Source organism: Mauremys reevesii, linkage group 5 (assembly GCF_016161935.1).
Source record: "Mauremys reevesii isolate NIE-2019 linkage group 5, ASM1616193v1, whole genome shotgun sequence".
NCBI lineage: Eukaryota > Metazoa > Chordata > Testudines > Geoemydidae > Mauremys > Mauremys reevesii.
In genome coordinates this window covers 24,688,308-24,705,491 of record NC_052627.1, presented here as the reverse complement: position 1 = coordinate 24,705,491, position 17,184 = coordinate 24,688,308, and the positions used below count along the sequence as shown (strand labels likewise).

Sequence of the window (17,184 nt, the reverse complement as noted above, 5' to 3'; positions counted from 1 at the left end):
GAAAAAAAAAAGATAAAGCTGCGATCAGTGGCAGCTCAACGGCGCCGCTTCATTCTTTTGCGGCAATTTGGCGGCCGGTCCTTCCCTCTGAGAGGGACTGAGGGACCCGCTGCCGAATTCCCACCGAAGACCCAGACGTGCCGCCCCTTTCCATGGGCCACCCCAAGCACCTGCTTCCTGCACTGGTGCCGGCCCTGATTGTGTTTAGATTTCTTTTTAAGAGGTAATGTTACTACCCACATACTTACTTTATTTACTGAATTTTAACCAGTGTATTCCTAGAGGACAAGTTCTTTACCACTGATGCCAAAGTCAGTCAGTAATAATACTGGCTAGTACCACTGTAGTGAAAAGTGCTACTAACAGGTACCAACCTGGTTGCCACTGTCCTGCATTTGCTCCATGTTACGTGAGAGATCTTTTATGAATAGAAATGTGTTGTATGAACTGCAGGAAAACTGTGAAAATGATTTTTGTAGTATATTTGTAGCAATATATCATCTCAGTGGGTGATGATTAAGGCTCCACGTCTGACATGGAGGTTGCGGAAATCATGGATTCTGTGACTTTCCATGATCTGTGACATCTACAGGGGCTAGTGTGGCTGAGCCCAGGGCTGCCCAAGCAGCTGGCTCTCAGGCAGCCCTGGGGACAGCCACACCAGCCACTGCTGGAGCGACTCTGCAGTCAGCCGCTCGGGCAACTCCACACTGGCTGCTGCTTGAGTGGCCCTGGGGCCAGCTGCACAGGACACTGCCCAGTGGTCCCGGGGTGGCAGCTGGCAGCTGGTGCCACTGGCCCTGCCCCCCATCCCAGCAGAAGCCCCAGTCATCCCTCCAGAACAGCAGATCCCCACCAGCAGCCCCACCAAGAATAGCCCCTCCCATAATTAGTGTTCAATTAGTCATGTTTTGATACCCCTTGGTTTACTGTTGAGTAAGGCTACGATTTAGTCCTGAGTAATTTTAGTAAAAGTTATGGACAGGTCATGGGCAATAAACAGACATTCACACCGGTGACCTGTCCATGACTTTTACTAAAAATACCCATGTGTAAATCGTAGCCTTAGTGATAATTATAGATTATTCATATCTGTACACGGTTAATCAACAACAAAATAAGACCTCACTTGACAGTAAACCAAGGGGTATCAAAACATGACTCACTGAACACATTGGGTTAAATCTGGGCTTCACTAAAGTCACCAGCAATTTTGCTATTGACTTCTATGGGACCATGATTTTCCCGATAGTACCTATTCAGCACTTCTTTTTCAGGCAAAGTTCCCAATGCTTGCCAAACAAGTGGTGAACTGGACACATATGGGCTGATTTTTGAAGGTGCTAAGCACCTACAGCTCTCACTGACTGAGCTGTGGGCACCAGCTTCTCTGTAAATCAGACCTATAGTAACTACCAGATTTCACCTAATAGTTGATCCATCAAAGGTGCGTGTTCTTAATTATGTACAGATTATGTTAAATTAAAACAAAAACTGGCAAGTGGAAAAATGAAATGCCTATCATTATCATGTCAAAATAAATCAGAGAGACACCAGCTTTCAGAAGTCAAGGTTTGCTAAGTGCTTCATAGAAAGAAAGGCAAATGCATGCAATTATGTCAATATTTAGATGTAAAGTTGCCAGTCTAAATTATAAACATGTGAAATACTCCACTCATTAAGTTTTAGGAGTGCCAAAATATTACCAATTATCATAATCTTAGTTATTTTGGTTTACAAACTTAAGTTAAATGAAACAGAGTTGGTTCATGAAACTGATTGGCTACTGAACAAACAGCAGAGAACATTATTTTTCTTGATATGGCCTGTATATGAAACTGCATTAGTCATTACAACATGGCGCTGATGGTAATGTCACCGCTCTGCACTGACACAAGTCGATCATCATTGCCCAGGAAATCCCCTAAACCTTACATGTTATTGCTTAAGTAAACCCATCTATGATTATTGCTGTATATGCCTGAAAACAATCTTATGGTGATTCCGTGCTTATAACTAAGACTAAGGAGAACTGACAATACTGATGCAACAGCCTCTATTTATTTTTCAGTCCACTCAAACTTCCTCTAATGCAACCTTTCATTTAATTGCTATTTAAGGTTAATCCGAGGATAAATATGTGCTGATTAACTCAACAAGGGCATTATGTCCAATGTGATTTTTTGATGCAAACATGAGTTTTAAACAAAATACTTTGCTGGCATTTAAAAAAAATAAGGAAAATATTTATTCCAACAGAAGAGACATTATTTTGTGTCAGGAAACACCTTGGGGTTGAGTCTGGTCCAGGGCTGGCCCACAACATTTTGGTACCTGAGGTGGGGAGCTCAAATGATGCCCCCATGCCTCCTCGCTTGGGCCAAAACTTTGAAAGGTCTCAATTCTGCCTTCTTCCTGTTCTACTCCTCTCATGGTACTACTCTGCTACCTACCCCAATAAAGGAGAACTAACAACTTAAAATGCCTTGTTCAAAAATTTTAAGTAACACTTAACTTTCAAACACCTGAACAGCAAATATAACTTTTCTTGTCTGCATAGTAAACACTGGCATTTTCATCTGTTTGAATATTCAAAGTGGTGCTTTCCGTGCCTTCTTGGTTGCAAAGATTTGAACTGCTTCCTGCCAAAGGTCCACAGTCTGGGCCAGCTCATGCTCTATCGAGATTGTTGCAAGGCCGACTAGCCTCTCCTCTGTCATTGTGGAGCGTAGATTTGTTTTTATTAACTTCAGCTTGGAGAAGTTGCATTCTCCACTGGCAACTGTTACAGGAAGTGTTAGAAGTATACACAGAGCAACAAAAACATCTGGAAAGAGGGTGGTCATCTTATTTGTGCACATATATTCCAGAACAGCCTTTGGAGTTGATCCTGCTGAAATGTATCTTGAAAGGGATTTCAGTTCATCACCTAAATCACTCACATCAATATTGTGCATGCCATCATGTGACAACACTGTCTCTAGTGCCCTGCATGGCTGGTATAGTGAGGAGTTTTGGACTATCAGACAACATCCCAAATATACAGCTGTGTTCCTTGAGCTGCATGAAATGTTCTTCAATTGACTGTATTGCACAATCTAGCACCTGGTTAAAGAATTCAACTTTGAATTGTTGTTTGGGGTCTCTTATGGGATTATCCCATGCCTCGTAATCAAAATGTCGTCTTCGTCAGTGACTCTTGTATTCTTGAATGGGTGGGAAAACAGCTTCAGTGTGAAGTTCCTCTGCCAACTTCTGTGCACTCTTCAGAACAGTTTGAAATCCGTTATCTGACCGGTAAGACTGTAGGTATAACTTTGCTTTGTCCAGTTGTTCCATTGCTCCAGATATATCATGGTCAACACCTTGGAGTCTCTTGCTTAAAACATTTATTTCAAACAGTATGGCATGCCACAACACTAAGCCATGCAGAAATTTGAAATTATGTATGTTTCTGGTCATTCCATTTCCCTCTGCCACTGTTCTGCCATGAACAGCTCCTCTTATAGCACCTCCATAATGGCAACTATGGCATCATCTATCTCCCTAATCTGATAGGCTTTATCGCCTCCATTTGACTTTCCCATCATGTGGCACTCAGTGGTTTTCATGTCACAGAGGATGTTCCCAGATGTTGCTTCAAAATTTGCCATCAATGAGTTGATGCAGAGAAAAATACATGGATGCTTTGAATCTCCAGTCCAGAACAACAGAGTAATATCTTGCTGACTTCAGATCTGCCACAATCTTCTGTTTGACTTTTGTTGCCAGTAACTGTATGATCTCATTTTGAATTGTTTTTCCAAGGTAGTGGTGTGCGTACATTTCTTGGGTGGTGACTCTTCTTAGATGCTCCTGGAGTACAGCATCAAACTCAACCATCAGCTCCACAGTTTTAAGGAAGTTTCCATTGTTTGGCATATACAGCTGATCTGAAGTGCCACGCAGTGCTAGGTTTTGGGTAGCAAGCATTCTCACAATGGCAATGAGCCTTTTCAGAACATTTTGCCAGTAAAGAGACTCTGATGCAATCTTCTCTTGATGCTGATCATCTACGGTGGCCTTTAATCTTAGTCTCATCTCAAGCTCTTTGCACCTATAGAATGCTCTATGGTGATTTGCTGCTTTCTCATGGCATACCAGATTTCTAGCCAGATTTTTCCAGTCCTTTGTTCCTGTAGAACCCAATGTGGCTGGAACATTAGACTGGAAGAGTTTGCAACAAAACCAGTATGCAGCATTCTGGGTTTTTGAGTACATAAGCCATGGCCTCTCCACTTTGTCACAATTGGGGATTTCATGCCAATGATGTGCTGGATGGACACTTCTGTTTTCATTGTCTTTGGGGAACATTAAGTTTTTCATTTGCTGTAGCCCACACAGTACAAGGAGGTCCTTCTACAAGGATAAGGCTCCTCTTTCTCCTTCTCTCTCTCACCCTGCAGCTCCTGCTGCTTTCTGTTATTCCCTCTCACCTTTTCTCCTGCCTGTTTTTTTTTTAAATTAATTGGGGCATTTTATGTCTCTTGTGCCCTCCTTCCTCCAGCACAGCACTCCACCATCTCTGTGCATCTACAGCAGAGAGAATACATATGCACCAGCAGCAGACCATTTTCTACACTCTGGGTCCTAGTGGTGGCCCTCCACAGTCTGGCACTTGAGGTGGCCACCTCAGTTCGCCTTATGGTAAGGCCAGCCCTGGTCTGGCCCCCATTCTGCCACCATATGCTGCTCCAGTGGTATATATAAGAATATAAAGGGGACACTACATCTGGAGAAGAATTCCCCCAGGTGAGGATCACCATGAGGTTGATGTAAGCAGCCTTATGCATGGCTGATAGTGGATCTGAGGCATGCACATAGCACTTTGTGCCAAAGCAAAGAAGCACATAGGCAGTCCAGGTAAGGCTGCCATAAATTAAAGCAGTCCCCAAAACTGCTCTTACTTATGCTGGGGGCTGCACCAGCCCCTGATAAGGCATACAGCTACCTTGCCCTCGCTTTCTTTTTTCCCACAGGGCTGTACCTTCTATTTAGTGTCTCTGATTTCACACCTCTAGAGTCTACAGACTGAAAAGTGGAGAGAGTCAGGTAGCAATGGGACATGGGTTACAGTGAACTCACAACAAAGAAAAGTACATAAGTCATCATCATGGAATTTTATGACTGGAAGGGACCTTGAGAGGTCATCTAGTCCAGTCCCCTGCACTCAAATATGAGAAGCATACTCCCTGGGAATACTGGAGGAGGTGTGCCTGCCTGTCTTCGGGGAAATGCTATGTGGATGCAGCACATGATGCTCTGCTCTATTTAACATAGGAACTATGCACTTACTATAGCAACTGTAATCTCATAGGGTGCACCTGCTGCAGTGGCACTGCAAAGATATGCCATGCCTTCTCTGAGATACACTCAACAATGCGTCGTGTGAGTGCTGCTGTTTTCCACAACACTTGTGAAGAGAAAGATTTAATTTTTACACGTGCACAGTGTGCCCAACTCCATCTTGGCTCGTGTGGCAATGTGTAAAGGGCAACCCATGGGTTTCTGAATGGCCTCCACATTGTGTTGGCTAAATTAGCATGTCAGATTTGAATGGAAAAAATCAGGCAATATCCTATAAGAATTTTTTAAAATAGCTTGAAGTTTTAATCTAAAGTGTTTCCCCGCCCCCAAGGTTGCCAATCAAAGAGGTTTTTGGAGTTCTGGAAGCAAAGCTCAATTCACTGTAAATAAGGAGAAAGCAGGCTTCCAGGAACAGCTTGCATGCCGTGAGAGAGAGATCTATGCTGGCTGCTTGCCCAGCAATTCAATAGTCCCTTAAGTGAGGCAGGGAAAGAGAAAGAGAGAGAAGGCACAATGAACCTCTGCTGTTAACAATATAATGGGATAAAGATCACCTCCTATCTCAATACAGGTCATCGGCTTTGGACTGCGGTAGTAGGGGGAAAATTAAAAAAGACAAGTCTGGACACAGTTGTGTGTCAGTGAGAGCCAAGCTCCCATCACAACTTCTCAGCGTAAGAGAGAGAGAGAGATTACATTCATTGAGAGTCACAGACTGTGCACTTTTAGCATCTGAATAAAACAGCACACATACTGTAGCTTTTCACCTTCAATGATGTGTCATTTGCTTATCAATGTAAATGTCTGATCTCAGAATGATTTTGAGATTCTCCAAGCATCTTGTTATTGGGAAGGAAAGAATACTATACATGTATTAGTGAACCATCTGATTTCAGTATTTAGGATTTCTGAGTTTTGAGACAGTCATGTGACATTGATTAAATGTATTTCAATCCTGCCTCAGCCCCAAAGTCACTGAGAACGTGGACTCTTCCGTTTGGGTTATGCACTGTTTCTCGAATGACAAATTGATGATGGTATGTTGGCCATTGCACAGAACAGCAGATTATGTATCATAATAATTAGAGAACAGAGAAATGATTAGAAATCAAGAATCAACCTGATTCTATGCCCAAAACATAAGACAAAAACCAATTTTCTTAAGTTGAAAAATGCTAGGTTAACTTTTAAAAATTATCACGGCACACCTCTACACTTCCTAGTTTCATCTGGATTTGCAAGAGATACCACTATGACAAAGGCAGTTTATTTTACAAAAGTAAGATGTACCAACAAATACTGTAAGTGCCAAAGAACTTTTTCTCACAAGATTTGCTCCCTCAATCCAAAGCCAAAGAAGTCCTGACAATCACTGACTATCCACCCAAACTTTTCAATGTCTTATCTGAAGCTAACTTTTAAAATTCTTGAGGATAACAACATCAGAGAGGCTGGACATATAGTAAATACCTATTAAAATAACTAATCCATTTCCTAGTGGTGTTCTAGTGTATTTTCCAGTATTTTACAAATAATAGGGATGCCTCCATTTCTCATGGGTGGTTATTTTACATCCTAATAGACCTCATGTTATTAAGCAATGCAGAAAAGGTTGACACCATCACTATTATCGATATTTGATTACTACATATTCATTTATAACCTACCACCTGGGATCATCCATTTTCCATTTCAAGTGCTCTTTAATTCCCACCTCCCTTCTTAGTCTGCATGCTATATCATTTTACCATTTAGCAGATATTCAATAGGGTATTTTTAGTGCATTTTACCGCGAGACTTATTATTCAACACTTATCTGCATTTGCCATCTATTAGCCCAAGTACTTAATGATCTAGGTACTTAATCTGATTACATTGCTCCTTACTATTTGCTGTGACTGCTAATTAACTATCACTTGCAGACTTGGAAAATGGCTTCCACAATCAGCCACTAAGTCATTGACATTTGTCATTCCTTTTTACAGCAACTATTATTTATATTACACCAGCGCCCCTAATGTACTAAGGGGCGGTACAGATGCATCTGCAGATAAAGTCCTTGCCCTCTAGAATTTGCATTCTAAAAAGTTAAATCAAACATATGAAGAAAGAGCACCATGCAAACAACTATTTCCATATGACGACGGTAAAGAATCACAGTAAGAGTTGTTTTATTCTTACACTGAAAAAGGAATTTTATCAGGATAATGGTATTGTCCATGAAGCTGAGTGTGTGTACACGTCTCTCCCTCTATGCTTCATTGTACCACTTATGCCTAGAACCTTCCCAAGTCACCCTCCTCCCAGGCTTCCAGATAGTTTTAAGGAAACTATACACATATCTTCAAAAGTCCTCCCTCCTCCCACACTCTGCCTTCTTTCCTGCTACCCTTTCATCAATGTTCAATCCCTTGGCCCAAATTTTCAGACAATGGCTCTTAAATTGGACATGCAAAAATGTTGTGTACTCTCTGGATGAGGCTGCTCCTGTTACATTACTTTAAGTACATCACATGGTTAAATGTGTCCTGAATTTGGGATGTGCACTAGATGTGTTTCTGCATTTACTAATGGACTGGTAGATGGCCTGTGTGGACTCCTGATATCATTAGTATTCCTGATTTTATACATACATATGTTAAACATACAATCAATTGAAAACTTGCTACTGTATTTACAGTTAATCTATGTAACCACATATCCCTATCATTAACCTCATTCTCCCCTACTTAATATCCCCGCCCCCCAGTTGTTTGTTCTTCTATTTGTTGCATCTTGTATTAGGTTGTAAACTCTTTAGGGCAGGGACTTTCTTCTGCTGTGTGTTTGTACAGCAACTAGCATAAAGAGGTCTTGATTCTGATGAGCAGGGCTGATGCAACCACTAGGCGAACTAGGCGGCCACTTAGGGCGCTAAGTGGTTGGGGGCGCCAAAAAGCGCGCTCAGGGGAGGTGGTGGAGTGGAGGTGAGCTGGGTCAGAGGGGCGCGGGGAGGGGTAACGTGTCTGTGGGTGCGCGCGCGCGCAGGGGAATCACTTCCTGCCCCAGCTCACCTCCGCTCCACCTTCTCCCCTGAGCACGCCGCCCCTGCTCTAATTCTTCTCCCCTCCTAGGCTTGCTGTGCCAAACAGCTGATTGGCGCCACAAACCTGGGAGGCGGGAGAAGTGGAGCAGCATCGGCATGCTCATGGGAGTGGAGGTGAGCTGGGGCAGGGAGCTGCCGCAGGGGGGGCTGCCTGGGCAGGGGGGGGGAAGCTGCTGCAGGGGGGGGCGTAACAGGCCTGGGAGTTGCGCAGGGGGGGCTCCCCGGCTCTTCCCCATGGCCCCCGCCCCTGCTCCGCCCCAACCTGGCCTCTTCCCACCCCTGCTCTGCCCCAGCCCTGCCCCCACTCCCATGAAGATTGCAGCCAGGTCCAACCCTGCACTCACCACATGGTAAGTGGAGTGACCCGGCCCCAGCCTGCTCTGCTCCCCTGGCTCCCAGCTGCGCCACCGGTGAGTGCTGGGGGAGCGGTTTCCCCCTCCCTCCTTCCCCCAAGCCTGGGAGCCAGGGGAGCAGAGCAGGCTGGGGACCCAGGCCTCCGCTGGGGGAAGCTGGGGGGGGGAGGGAGGGCTGGCCCCAGGCCTTCATGGGGGACGGGGGGCTGGCTACTTTCATTGGGAAGTGGAGTGACCCGGCCCCAGCCTGCTCTTCTCCCCTGGCTCCCAGACTTGAGGGGAGGGGGGAACCGCCCCCCAGCACTCGACGGCAGTGCAGCTGGGAGCCAGGGGAGTGGACCAGGCTGGGGCTGGGTCACTCCACTTCCCGCAGGAAGTGGCCAGCTCCCCTCCCCCCTGTCAAGGCCTAGGGACAGCCCCTTCTCCCCCCTGTGGAGGCCTGAGGCCCCCCCCACACACACCCCCGGCAGGGGGGGCTGCGTAGGGCACCAAAATAGCTAGAGACGGCCCTGGCTCCCTGGGCCGGGGGGGGAGGGGGGCACAAGGTGGAAGTTTCACCTAGGGAGCAAAATATCCTTGCACTGGCCCTGCTGATGAGGCACCCAGTTGCTCATCAAGTAGTAATACATAATAATAATGACTTTCTCTTAGAATAACTAAAGTTGGTGAGACCTGGCCACTGTCTTAAATATGATTATTAAGGTAATCTCCTCTTTCTATCACTTCTTTAGATTACTCTTGAATGACCTGAGTTCTTGTAAACTTCAAGCGTCTCTTATTTGTTTCTGTGTAAGTTAGTGTACTTTGCAAGTCAGAGTTGCATTCTTGGTAGAAGTTGCATTCTTCCCCTTCTGTTCTATCTTAAACTGTGAGTAGAGGAAATTGAAGGGTAGAAAGGATGATTTTTTTATATCAGAGAAAATAAAAAAGTAAAAATATGATCCTGTTCCATTAAGATCCAGAGGCCAGACTGTCCCCAGTACAGAAATAACTCATGGTATAAAAGCTACGTGTGTGTATGGAAGAATAAAGCTTTAGAAACCATGGATTTTGGAAAGACCAGGGGGAAGGTTACCTTCTTCCAAGAGCCAAAGAATAGCTGATACTCTGTGGTTCACATTGGACCTGCACTATCATTGTGTATATTCTCTCTGGGGATGCTCAATAGCTGCTACAGAGGAGACCCAGAGGGATATAATACAGCTTATTATCTCCTACTTAGATTTCCATACGGATATTTTCAGACTATACAGTGGATGGCACAGGCACTTCCCCTGCACTCCATGGAGCTACATTCATGCAGAGCTCCAGCACAGCAGCATCTGTGCAGGGAAAGAGAGAAGAGAGTGTTGCAGTGGTAGCAATACTCTTCTCCAGTCCACTTCTCCACATGCTTCCACAGGGTGACAACCACATCCAGGATTAGCAGGGGCAGGTAAAATTTATCTGAAAACTTAACAGCACAACCAAGAAATTTGTCAGAGCATCTGCTACACGGATTTTTCTTTTCCATTTCAAAGGAAAAAATGAAGGCAGAGAATCAGATACGTTGGGAAGAGTGGAAAAAAAGCCAAATAAAGCAGGTTTATTTTGTTTAATCTAGATATGCTATAATATTAAACATTTAATGTAGAATTAAGTAAATGAAGATGGTTTATTAAATACAGATTAACAAATATACTGCTTTCAATTGATGCATCTACATCATACAAACATTATACATCAATAAAACATTTTCTGATGATCATATACTTACTTATTATTCACCACCACCAATATTTCTCTAAGTGCTATACATTATTTATGTAATGTCTTACTAATTAAAGTAACATAGGATTTTCCCCCTTAGAACAGCCTCTGGTTTTGCCAAATTAATTAGGAGGCTGAGGATCGCTGTTTTTTTTTTTTACCACATTACCTCACAGTATTATATTATGGTTGGAAAACTGGATGGAAGATCCCTGATAACAGATGAATCATTCCATGTTCATCTTCTCACCATCACTCCCCAATGCACTGGTAGCAGGATCAGATCCTGTTAGCATAGGCAGTGACCATATAAAACAATACCACTGAGCCATCAAGGGAGGCACTTAATGATGCAACATCAATAAATAAGCTACATGCTTCTGGGTCATTATACACCTTTAATTTAATAAATAATTAACCTCCTTACCTTAAATACTAGTTCTCCGATCAGTCCATTCCATGACCCATCCTCCTGGGGGCTTCCATACTTGTGATCTGGTGCAACATAAATTTCATATTTAAAGCCAAGGTAATTAGCTAAGGCTTCCAAGACATCTACTGAGAAACCCTGGTATTTCTTCGGTTTTCCCAAAACATTTTCAGACACCATCACAAATGGCTCCTCCTACGTAGAGAGAAAGGTAGTAATATAATCAGTTATTGCACTGACCAAAAAGGAGGCTACATTTAAAAAAAATCTATCAGGAAATTTTATTATTTCAAGAAACTTGAAAATTAACTGTGGGCCTAATATTGCAGCTCTTACTCACAGTGAGTGATACCTTACTCTGCAGGTAATCCCACTATTTAACTAGGACTAGCTATGAGTAAAGTGGCAAAATTAGACTCAGATACCCAGATTCTGATATCCTTACTCACACTGAAATCATCTCATTGTAGTTACTCTGTGGTCTGTCCCATTTTAGTTAACGGGATGATTTGTGGAGTAAAGGATGTTGATAACTCTTAGAATTTTATTGAGAGTCTCATGTTTCTTTTTGAAAAACTAAGTTTTTAGCCCTCGTTTGGGAATTAGAACTTGAAAAAGTGACCCAAGTGCGTCCTTAAGGCTCAAGAACCAGAAGACAAACAGAACACAAAATGTATTTACAAAAAAACCTCATAGACTCATAGACTTAAGGTCAGAAGGGACCATTATGATCATCTAGTCTGACCTCCTGCACAATGCAGGCCACAGAATCTCACCCATCCACTTCTATAACAAACCCCTAACCTATGTCTGAGTTACTGAAGTCCTCACATTGTGGTTTATAGACCTCAAGGTGCAGAGAATCCTCCAGCAAGTGACCCATGCCCCACGCCTCAGAGGAAGGCGAAAAACCTCCAGGGCCTCTGCTAATCTTCCCGACCCCAAATATGGCGATCAGTTAAACACTGAGCAGGTGGGCAAGACTCACCAGCCAGCACCCAGGAAAGAATTCTCTGTAGTAACTCAGATCCCATCCCATCTAACATCCCAACACAGACCACTGGGCATACATACCTGCTGATAATTTGGCAATTGATCTTTGATTAATTGCCAAAATTAGGCTCTCTCATCATACCATCCCCTCCATAAACTTATCAAGCTTAGTCTTAAAGCCAGATACGTCTTTTGCCCCCACTACTCCCCTTAGAAGGCTGTTCCAGAACTTCACTCCTCTAATGGTTAGAAACCTTCATCTAATTTCAAGTCTAAACTTCCTAGTGTCCAGTTTATATCCATTTGTTCTTGTGTCCACATTGGTACTAAGCTTAAATAATTCCTCTCCCTCCCTAATATTAATCCCTCTGATATATTTATAAAGAGCCATCATATCCCCCCTCAGCCTTCTTTTGGTTAGGCTAAACAAGCCAAGCTCTTTGAGTCTCCTTTCATAAGACAGGTTTTCCATTCCTCGGATCATCCTAGTAACCCGTCTCTGAACCTGTTCCAGTTTGAATTCATCCTTCTTAAACATGGGAGACCAGAACTGCTCACAGTATTCCAGATGAGGTCTCACCAGTGCCTTGTATAATGGTACTAACACCTCCTTATCTTTGCTGGAAATACCTCGCCTGATGCATCCTAAAACTGCATTAGCTTTTTTAATGGCCATATCACATTGGCAGCTCATAGTCATCCTGTGATCAACCAATACTCTGAGGTCCTTCTCCTCCTCTGTTACTTCCAACTGATGTGTCCCCAATTTATAACTAAAATTCTTGTTATTAATCCCTAAATGCATGACTTTGCACTTCTCACTATTACATTTCATCCTATTACTATTACTCCAGTTTACAAGGTCATCCAGATCTTCCTGTATGAGATCCCGGTCCTTCTCTGTGTTAGCAATACCTCCCAGCTTTGTATCTTTATTAGCATATTCCCACTTTTTGTGCCAAGGTCAGTAATAAAAAGGCTAAATAAGATTGGCCCCAAAATTGATCCCTGAGGAACTCCACTCCTTCCAGCCTGACAGTTCACCTTTCAGTACGACCCATTGTAGTCTCCCCTTTAACCAGTTCCTAATCCACCTTTCACTTTTCATATTGATCCCCATCTTTTCCAATTCAACTAATAATTCCCCATGTGGAACCGGATCAAATGCCTTACTGAAATTGAGGTAAATTAGATCCACTCCGTTTCCTTTGTCTAGAAAATCTGTTGTCTTCTCAAAGAAGGAGATCAGGTTGGTTTGGCATGATCTACCTTTTGTAAAACCACGTTGTATTTTGTCCCAATTACCATTGACCTCAATGTCCTTAACTACTTTCTCCTTCAACATTTTTTCCAAGACCTTACATACTACAGATGTCAAACTAACAGCCCTATAGTTACTTGGATTACTTTTTTTCCCTTTCTTAAAAATAGGAACTATGTTAGCAATTCTCCAGTCGTACGATACAACCCCCCGAGTTTACTGATTCATTAAAAATTCTTGCTAATGGGCTTGCAATTTCATGTGCCAGTTCCTTTAATATTCTTGGATGAAGATTATCTGGGCCCTCCGATTTTGTCCCATTAAGCTGTTCGAGTTTGGCTTCTACCTCAGATGTGGTAATATCTACCTCCATATCCTCATTCCCATTTATCATCCTACCATTATCCCTAAGCTCCTCATTAGCCTTACTAAAGACTGAGGCAAAGTATTGTTTAGATATTGGGCCATGCCTAGATTATCCTTAACCTCCATTCCATTCTCAGTGTTTAGCGGTCCCACTTCTTTCTTTGTTTTCTTCTTATTTATATGGCTACAGAACCTTTTACTATTGGTTTTAATTCCCTTTGCAAGGTCCAGCTCTACATGGCTTTTAGCCTTTCTCACTTCATCTCTACATGTTCTGACCTCAATAAGGTAGCTTTCCTTGCTAATCCCGCCCATTTTCCACTCCTTGTAGGCTTTCTGCTTTTTCTTAATCACCTCTCTGAGATGCTTGCTCATCCAGCTTCGTCTACAGCTCCTGCCTATGATTTTTTTCATAGAGGATTTTTGAATGATGGGGGTTGGCAACACTAAGATGCTATTAAACTGGAGAAAAGCATCAGAGTCTGGTTCATATTATCTGCATCTTCAAAAGGCATGATATGTAGAAAGAAGATTTCACACTTGTTTTAAAATGCATCTGTGCTTTTTATGTTTATATATATTCAATCAATCATTATTTTGAAATAAGCTTTTGAATTACACAATACACTATTAATGATGTCTCATGGGCTCTGTTAAATATCATTTGCTGAAGATCTAGTTCTTGTAGATATTGTTAAAGTCATTGATTTGTTTTCTGTTGAATATTTCAAAAATAAGTCAAAAGATTAATATCAAATGCCTCTTGGTACAGGATTCTTCTGTTTGTGCAATTTAATTTCAGTCCTTCAGAGAGATGCACTCAGGATGACTACTCATAAATATGAAGGATTCCACAGGGTTGTCATTTTCTATTGAGTACAAAAATCTGATACAGCTGACAAATAAATGCCATCATTAATTAACACTGTAGGCTAAAACTGGACAAGAAGAAGCCACATATTTGAAACACTAACATTTTTCTTGTCCTTCTCTTCCTTCACTGTGAACTGGAAACACCAGATTATTCATTTATAACATGACAAGACAAACTTGTTGACATTATTTTAACTGATTTCACCTAGCGGATACTAAATGGAATATTTTAAGAAGCAGGTGGGTTTGCCTCTGAAAACATGACTTTGCAAATATTCAGCAAAGGATGTCCTTAGTATCTGATACAAATAGACATTGGATTGGTGAGTTAGTTTGTCCATAGATAAGACTTCCCAGTTAGTACTATTTTCTTTAATTTTTCACCAAGATCTGTAAGTTTGGTTTAGTTTTAAGTTAAGCCATGCTGCAATATATTCTCTGCACTTCCAAGGTTGTTTTAACCAATGTTTTTTACTTTCCTTTTCCCCCTACATTATATTTTCTGTTGTATGTTTTTTCCACATTTTTGATAAAAGAAAAAGACAGCCAAAATCATATTTCTGAGTACAAGAAAGTTTTGATTGCCACACAGCTAGCTAACAGGTGATTGATTTGGGGGTTCTCATCTGGGCTTTCATTTTGCTGATCATCTGAGAAAATATCTCCACTCTGCCTATCATCTCTCATTCACAATTGAGAGACTGACTCCCACCTCTGATTAGCCAATGATGCCAGCCTCCATAGTCCACTTGTAAAATTTTCAAACAAGCACCTTCATGCTTTTTCTCATGCTGCCCCTCACACTTGATCCACCACCTATTATGCTGACCAATATCATCTCGTTGGTTCCTTGCATTCTCGTTGGTTCCTTGCATTCCCCCATCGATTTGTCTATATCCATCTGTTGTCTTGCATACAGACTCTAAGCTCTTTGAAGCTGGGACCATGGCTGCATGCACCCAATTCTCTGTCACTCCCTGACCTCCTGCTCCTAACGTTTGTAGCCCACAACTCTATATAGAGGAAGGATCTTATTGCTCTGTGTGGATTTGTAATCCAAGTCCTAATCAAGTATGTAGTGGTTTTGCCACACAAAAAGGTAACACTAAAAATGATGTTCCATATCTCCTTATTTGTTCAATTCTTTCAGTGATATCCAGATGAGATGTACTGTTAACATGTAAAAAGGGTTTGTTTGGTTTTTATTCCCCTCTGAAAACACAACCTGTATCTGAAAGTCAAGCTGCATTATCTTTTTGTATCTCACACATTGTCACCAGCAATGAAGATTCCATTGTCAGATCTTAGCTGAGTATTTTGCACATTGCACAAGGTGGAAAATAATCCAGCTGTACTGGCTCACAATTGTAATTTTGCCAATAACCTAAGTAGCTATGACTCAAAGACACACAGAAGGCAGATATTTTGAATAAAGTGACATTTTTAGAGACTGTTGTCACTGTCCTAACTATAACTACACGTTAAGGACACTGTCAAACAAATAAGCACACAACTGGATTATGTTGGCAAAACATTCTTTTATGACTCTCGGGGGAAGGAAGTGTTGACTTATTTGTCAAGATATTACTATGCATCTGTCAGTCTCATTTGTTATTTTTCAAATCACATGTACAATCATCCAAAATGACAGAGGGATGGCCTAGATGACCTTGAAGTCCCTTCCAGTCCTATGTTCTTATGATTCTAAAATCAGCCAGAAGAAATAAAAATGGAAAGCAATAACTAAACCCAATCGATTAAGTTATTTTCCAGAGATTGGGTCCAAAGAGCACTAAAAGAATTGAGACTAAGTCAATGAAGACCTGTCTGCCTATTAACGAAGACAAACTGTGAATTCTGATTTGCTGATCATTTGGATGACAGATACCCTAAGCATAAACGCAAGCTAGAGGAATAAATGAATTACTCTCCCAAAAACATCTGCAGTTTATCAATCTAAGGGCACTATGCACAAAGTCCCTTCTTGTAGAATAGGGTGTTCCAGGAGTTGATAATTTTCATATTAGCAAGGATTTATTCACAACACTTGTTGGGTTATTAGATAATAGCTGCTCATAATTCTGAATTTGTATTCAATCAGCTTAAAAGCACCAGCTATTTGCTTAGCTGATTTTAAACAGCATTTAAAGTGTGCAGTTTTCACTATTAATTTCAATCTTTCATTAAATTAGGTAATATTCTTTGTTGGTGAGAGAGTCAAAAAGAAAAAAGGTGTCCAGTATGTCAGATGGGTAACAAGATACAATCTCCCACATTGCTATGTGGAAAGATGTTCAGACATGCACATTTTTGTTGAATATTAGGAAAGCAAAATCCATCACTAACTTTCTTGTAATATGTTATGGGTACTCAAAAAACATTCAAGAGAGAACAAAAATACTACTTACATGTGGTTTTTGATTTTTTTCCCCCCAAAATGCTGCTGTCTGAAACTACAGTAGTGGTTTATTGATCCTGTGTTTAGAGAGCGAGAGTGACATTTCCCTAAGGGCACGTGAAAACAAAAAAGAGTGACCATCTTTCTCCTTGAGAAAACAGGACAATTAATTTTTTTTTTAAATTTCTCATGTGCTGAACAGGAACAATTAGGGGAACAAAAAGTGAGATTGTGCTAGGGTGGGAGACACAAACATGCATGCTAGGTACAGGAAAGAAGACTGAAGGTGGCAGGTAGGCAATGAAGCTTCCTGCAGGCTACAGTAAACCA

The 17,184-nt window shown here is 41.8% G+C and overlaps 1 protein-coding gene across 11 annotated transcripts in view; it reads right to left on the bottom strand.

Annotated features, from left to right (window-relative positions):
- The window catches only part of GRID2 (glutamate ionotropic receptor delta type subunit 2), a 1,020,962-nt gene that overhangs the window by 184,440 nt on the left and 819,338 nt on the right, over positions 1-17,184 (bottom strand). For all 11 annotated transcript variants that reach the window (XM_039542696.1, XM_039542702.1, XM_039542703.1 and 8 more), the window contains one exon: positions 10,961-11,158. In XM_039542696.1, coding sequence (XP_039398630.1) covers positions 10,961-11,158 — 198 coding nt within the window. The remainder of the gene's footprint in view (positions 1-10,960; positions 11,159-17,184) is intronic.